This window comes from Corylus avellana, chromosome ca1 (assembly GCF_901000735.1).
Source record: "Corylus avellana chromosome ca1, CavTom2PMs-1.0".
Lineage (NCBI taxonomy): Eukaryota > Viridiplantae > Streptophyta > Magnoliopsida > Fagales > Betulaceae > Corylus > Corylus avellana.
The window spans coordinates 4,329,572-4,335,926 of NC_081541.1; the positions used below are offsets into that span (position 1 = coordinate 4,329,572).

Sequence of the window (6,355 nt, forward strand, 5' to 3'; positions counted from 1 at the left end):
TGCCAAAATATGTAGGTAGGTAGCCCAAAACTTGTCTGGCTAAGTAGGGCCTATATTAACTCTTTTATATATATTTGCTATCCATATTTCTCAGGCAGAAAAATTACTGAAAATCCTTATCCAGGAGTTTCTACTGGTAGTTTTAAGATTTTTTTTTTTTTTTTTTTCTTTTTCTATATTATTGTTTTTGCTATATAAGAATCCATGCAATTTGGCATACAATTTGAGCAATCCTCTCTTTGTGGGGTATACAATTCGGACAACTAATTATAGGGGATCCCGATACGCCTTACATGGTATAATAGTGACACTAGTTCCATTAAGCCTACCACAAAATGACAAAAGCATTCCATAAGTTATTGCAAAAGGCAGTAAATTAAATCTATATCATTCTCCCTCATGTGTTGGATCAAACAATACATGAAATATTTTAATTGAAAACAAGGGGTGAAAATTTTAAATTGGGTAATATTGAGTGATAGAAATTAAAAGAATTCAAGAGTTTCAAAGTTTCAATTTGAACGGTTCATTTTCTCTTCATTCAACTTTTTTTCCCATTGAATTAGGTACGCCTGGTTTTATTAGCTACTCAGAGAAGTTCACAAAGGTTGACCATGAGAAACGCTTGAAAAAAGTAGAGGTGATTGAAGGAGGATATCTTGATTTGGGGTTTACTCTTTATCGTTTTCGCTTCAAAATCATTGAGAAGGGCGATGATTCATGCATTATCAAATCAACAATTGAGTTTGATGTCAAAAAGGAAGCAGTTGCTAATGCCTCGTATGCCACTATCGAGCCATTGGCAAAAGGTGCAAAACTCGTTAAAACTCATCTCATAAAAAATAAAGCTGCAAAAGATGCAAATCAACTATGAAATTTGTGATCTCTCACTAAAATGCCATCTTCCAAAATAAAATTACAGATTTGTGGTGTTCATCATTTATTTTATTTATTTTTAATTAAGTAATGGGAGTTTTCTTTATGAGAAAGAGTGTGTGAATTTAAATACAGACCGTTAAAAAAAAGTGTTAATAGTTTTTTTACCACAGCTAAGCCCAAATAATCAGCAAAACCCTAACACAAATCAAACCTTTTTCACGAATCAATTGACTTAACCTTCTTGTTCTACTACAATACACATAACACATTGTGAGCTTAGAATTACTTTCTAGCATGATCTTGTTAATATATGGTAAATGGCCATCAATCTAGATTTACAACATTGATTGAACACTTTAACCTAAGTGAGGCACTTGATTTATGGTATTTTCTAATGCTAATAAATCAAAAAGAATCTATCTATTTCGAAGTTAAAAACAATAAATCACTTTTCCCTCAATAGCAAGCCCCAACTCATCACAAATTTGGAAGTTTGCTCAGCAAGACCCTGGGTGGAAATGCTCCAAGCCATGCACTTCATTGCAGCATTTTGAAATGCTGAACGACCTAAGCCCCATGAATAGGAGGGACGAGTTACCAAGAATCAAAAGCAATTCATTAAGGGCAAATCCCGACTCAGAAATTTTCAAAAACTTTGCTATGAGAAAATCTAGATGAATAAGTACAATATTCATTCTTTTGTATTGATTGGAAGGTTGACATAGAAGATCAAAATTTCTTTCAGATTCACTGAATACAAATTCCAATGAATCACAAGAGAAGAAATATTGGAGTTTCATCAGTTAAATGTGCCTCACTTGTTGAAGTATGGACTGACCGAAAGATAAACCAAACATTTCAAAGTCTTTATTTACATTTGAACTAAAGGCAAGCAAGATAGATCACCACCCTCGATATCTGAGTCTTCAAGGCCGGACCAAATTATCACTTTCTAAGAGTAAGCTATGCAGAAACTACATCCATTATCAACCTGTAAAATAACATGGCAACAATTTTAACCTTTCATTCAGAGCAAAGTAATCATTGTCATCCCAATATTATTAAAATAGTCCTTTCCTCATCGAGTATGTATTTGTTTATCGTACAAAGTGCTTGTTTGTAAACCATTTTCCTTCCTAATGAAAGAAAACTACCACCAGATTAACTATAGTCTATGTTAGGTTAATTTAAACATTTCGAGCCAAGAATACATTTGCATTAAGGCAAGCAAGGAAGACTGCCATGGTATTACAAAAGAGAGAAAAAAACCCTAGGTGTTTAGATTTGAATGAAAATGAAATCAGCCATTATGATTGGCATGATATTTGATATAAGTCCTTTGGGGTTCAGATGCATTACAAAGTGTTTCCTCAAAACACCTCTTTGCCATCTCCCAACTTTCAAAACAAATCACATAGTAATGCAATGCAAAAATAACAGTGCACTAATCCAGTTTTATCAACATTATCAAGACACTTGGCAAAATTTTTTTAGGAGAATTAGCTAATTTCAAAATAATAACAGATGTCTTTGTTTAACTAACTATCGCTACAACATGAGAGAAATGTTTTGATATTCCATTACATTTCTCAATTCTACAATATCAAGAAAATCTACGCATAAACAGAAATACATCAAAAGGGATTACAATCTTACACCTGTAATATTGAGTTTCGGAATAGTCACTAATCAACAGCCATGGCATCTGAGCCCCCACTGGCGTCCTCAATCCCATTCTTCTGTTCTTCAGTCGCAAGTCTCATCTCCTCGACCAAATTTTTCTGCTCTTCTTCTATGGTATTCTGCAACTCATCCACCTGCAGAAAGGTCAAATAACATGGAAAATTAACTGCATGATCTTCAGATAGAGTGGACCTATCATATCAAATGATTAACAGGAAGAATGAAGGATACATGTGAAAATAGTTGGGCAGAAAAATCTTTAAGGAAAAGGAAAATGCAGATGGGACCATAAGGTGATATGAGATGGAACTAGAAAGGTTTTTATTTGAATCATACAGATAGAAGTACATAATTTTTTTCTTCCACCAAGCAGAACACATGCGGTCAGATTAAACACATGGGTAGAAACCATCATTTTGAAGGAAGAATGAAAGACAGAAAAAACTGTTAGACAGAAATTTTTTTTTTTTTTTTTTTTTTTGAAGCTTCAGAAACAAAAGGAAACATAAGGTCAGATTAAACAAGCGGTCAAATTAGGAGCAGGATGTACATGAAAAATTTAATGGCTCCATTTTGTTTTACCCTAGATTTAGAAATCACAATCTCATCATCTTAAACAGGGAAACTAAAAAATTGGAGCCATTAACTGAACTAACTGCGTAAGAAAAATCTTTAGAATTCTATGAAGAGGCGACAATTTCTATTTTATGATGTTAATAATAGCACCAAGATAGAGATACAGGCCCTCTCTCAACAATGGATTAATAGAAATGTCATAATGAAATTTTAGAATGCAATTTAGTTTCCAGAGAATACGCTTATAAAAACAGTGGAAACCCCCTATAGAAAATCAACAGAGTGCTTAAATTTAAAGGTGTTCAGAAGAAAGACCAACCAAATGAACTAGCCATAAGAGAGGGTGATACGAGGGTCTCAAATGTGACTCCTCACCAAAAGACCATGAATGTAAAGATAATTTCAAGACCATCAACCCCTTCCCGACACACACTATACCCCACCCCCACCCCCCAAGACCATGAATGTAAAGTTAATTCCAAGACCATCAACCCCTTCCCCCCACACGCTATACCCCACCCCCCAAGACCATGAATGTAAAGTTAATTTCATGTGAAAGGTTTCTAGCATTCTATTTTCTCTCTTGAATTAATCCAACTTCCTTCTCCACTGCTTAAAACAGAAAGTCATGCCCTACCCACCAAAAGCAAAGAAAGAACGTACAAACTAAAGGCAACTCTAACAGGTTCCCAATGAAACTTTTACAAAGATGGTTGCGAACTCCTGAAACCACAATATTTCAAAATCCAGGAGAAACCCCCAAGCACCAACATAATAAGTCAAAATAGGAAACTGAGGACTTTACAGATGCCCAAGGTCCTGTCCGTGTATCAAAAGAGAATTATCATTGTAATTGAACAAAGCTCCAATTTTCAGATTCCCAAGGTAATTTCAAGAGGAATACAAATTTAATCGATGAAGGAGATGTGAGACATTGGACGGTGCTGAAATTAGGGACTGAAGTCCCATAAATCTTAATCTGGCAATGAAAAAACCCTGAAATTGTTTCTTCAAACTCTCTAAAACATCCACCAGAATGGTGCCAAGGGAGTTAACCTCAGATGATAAACATAATATCTCTGTAATATACAATCATAAACTTCAAACAAGCAGATCCAAGTGCATAGTTAATCATAATAAAATGGGAACAGAGGCTAATGAGATCTAGCTCAAACGAAACTTCCTCGCTTATCAAGAATGGCATAGAGGGTAAAGCCATGGGTTCAAGACTCATTGGGTGCATATGAAACTTAGAAATCTAAAAATAAAATGAAAAAAATATAAAACAGGAACAGAGCAAAACCACACGAATCATGAGCAAACTGTCACATACCACGTGCAGTAAAAGGGCAAACTGTTTCTTGCGAAGCTCAAGCAACCTTGAACCAGCAGTGTTCTCTGCATCCAAAGCTGCAATCTCTTTCTCCAGTTCCGTTATGGTCTTCTGTGTCTCTGATCTAGGTGGCTGTGTGGCAATCAATTTCCTGATTGCCTCACACTCCTCTTTGTGCTGCCTCTCAATCTTACTCTCTTCGAGCTGCTTCTTAAGATCTTCTATGTCAGTCTGTGCCTGCACGATCTGCCTGTTTATCTCATCTTCCAACTCATTGAAGTTCTCCTTCTCTCTTATGTTCGCATCAACAACCGCTTTGCTCTTGAGGAGTGGAATTTCAAAAGTAGACAACTCCTGTAAGAAAGCTTTGGCCAGTTTCTCACAGTCACCATAATGATCTGCATCCTTCTCGATCTCAAGGACAAAAGTGGTGAACTTCTTCTGAAGTTTCTTCAATGGAGGTTCACCCCTTGTGGTTGTGGTTCGGGTGAGAAGCCTGTGTTTTATAATTATGTCCTCTTCATGTGGGCCAAAAGCATAGTTTGATGTTACCGCTTCTCCCCTACCGGAGACTTTCCTTCCTTTTACTAACATCTAAACAGTTGATTGCTACTCAGTTTCCTGCATTACAGGTTTTCAAACACACCCACGTATGTCACAATCTGCAACAAAAACACATTTAACAAAATATGCATATTTCAGAAAACATGATTGTAACTATAATTTCTTAAATGCGTTATGTATTTTTCTCTGTGTCTATTTAAAAGCTATCTCTTTCATTAATATAAAGCACCGAATAGGATACAACCCAAGTACACAGGATAATCTAATTATTTTCTTTTCCTTTTTTTATGTTGGTAAATTGCAAGATATTTCACAAGAAGCATATATCATCCTCTTTGTTAACAATTCCTGATTCACAATAGGTTAAATATGATATAAGTACCTCAATCTAGAAAATTGGTACAGCGTGTAGCATTAATCACACACACCCCACCCACCAACAACACATACACACAAATGTACATGCAGATATAGGACCAAGTAAAATTCAGTAGTATCCAAAAGAATCTGATCACAAACTGTTATTTCTTGCAAACTCGACAATCGCAAGCCCAACAAAACCAAATGTTTTGAAGGTGTATATTGAAACCAATATTCTCAAGTCCGAACGGATATATGTACTGGCAGCTGAAAAGACCAAGGAAACATACAGATAATAGTTTAATTTTTCCCATCAGCAGCCAAACAGAACATAAGGAACATAAATTCGAATTCCAAGCCCTAATTCCCATGCTCCATTGTTAACAGAGCTAAAGTCGAAGCACGAATTCGATAAGAGAGAAAACAAAGGAAAACCAAGCAATTAGCATGCTACCGAAGACCAAATAGCGCATTGAAGTGAAGAAAAGCTCACCGATCCAAAATCCAACGACTAAAGTGCTCCCACTCGCCTTGATATGGAAAGTGAGGGAAGAAAGATGGAGCCCTAGTGTCTCCAGTCCAGTCGGTCCTCGGAGAACGAAGAAATTTTTAACCCGGTCCGTATCCAGGTGGCCTATATATATATATATATTAAAAAAAAAAACAAAGTAGCCACCCCACCTCTAGGTGTTTGTTTTCTCCTTTTGTTTTTCTATTTATATTTATTTTATTTAGAGAACACATGTCCCTTTTGATTGAGTATGACAACATAACACCGTTAAAAATTTAACCCAACCAAAGAGGTGCATTTAATAATAATAAAAAAAAAATGCTTGATTTTAAAAGTCAAATCGCAATATTACCGATCACTTAATGCAACCAAAATAAGGTTAAATTCAGGCAAAATTAAAAGCATCATTAGTTCCATAATATTTTCAGGAAACAACATTAGTCTACAAA

General features: G+C 35.5%; 1 protein-coding gene across 3 annotated transcripts; it reads right to left on the reverse strand.

Moving 5' to 3' along the window:
• Positions 1-1,560: 1,560 nt before the first annotated feature.
• On the reverse strand, positions 1,561-6,018 carry LOC132180174 (THO complex subunit 7A-like). 3 transcript variants are annotated; one of them, XM_059593123.1, is made up of 4 exons: positions 5,889-6,018; positions 4,472-5,092; positions 2,538-2,696; positions 1,561-1,870 (listed from the first exon to the last, which is right to left on the reverse strand). In XM_059593123.1, the coding sequence occupies exons 2-3, from the start codon at positions 5,063-5,065 to the stop codon at positions 2,565-2,567; spliced, it is 726 nt and encodes a 241-aa protein (XP_059449106.1). In that variant the 5' UTR covers positions 5,066-5,092; positions 5,889-6,018; the 3' UTR covers positions 1,561-1,870; positions 2,538-2,564. The 3 variants fall into 3 exon arrangements, with proteins under 3 accessions (XP_059449106.1, XP_059448972.1, XP_059449032.1); XM_059592989.1 differs by lacking the exon at positions 1,561-1,870 and having other exon boundaries at positions 2,356-2,696; XM_059593049.1 differs by lacking the exon at positions 1,561-1,870 and having other exon boundaries at positions 2,356-2,696; positions 4,472-5,133.
• Between the last annotated feature and the right edge of the window lie 337 nt (positions 6,019-6,355).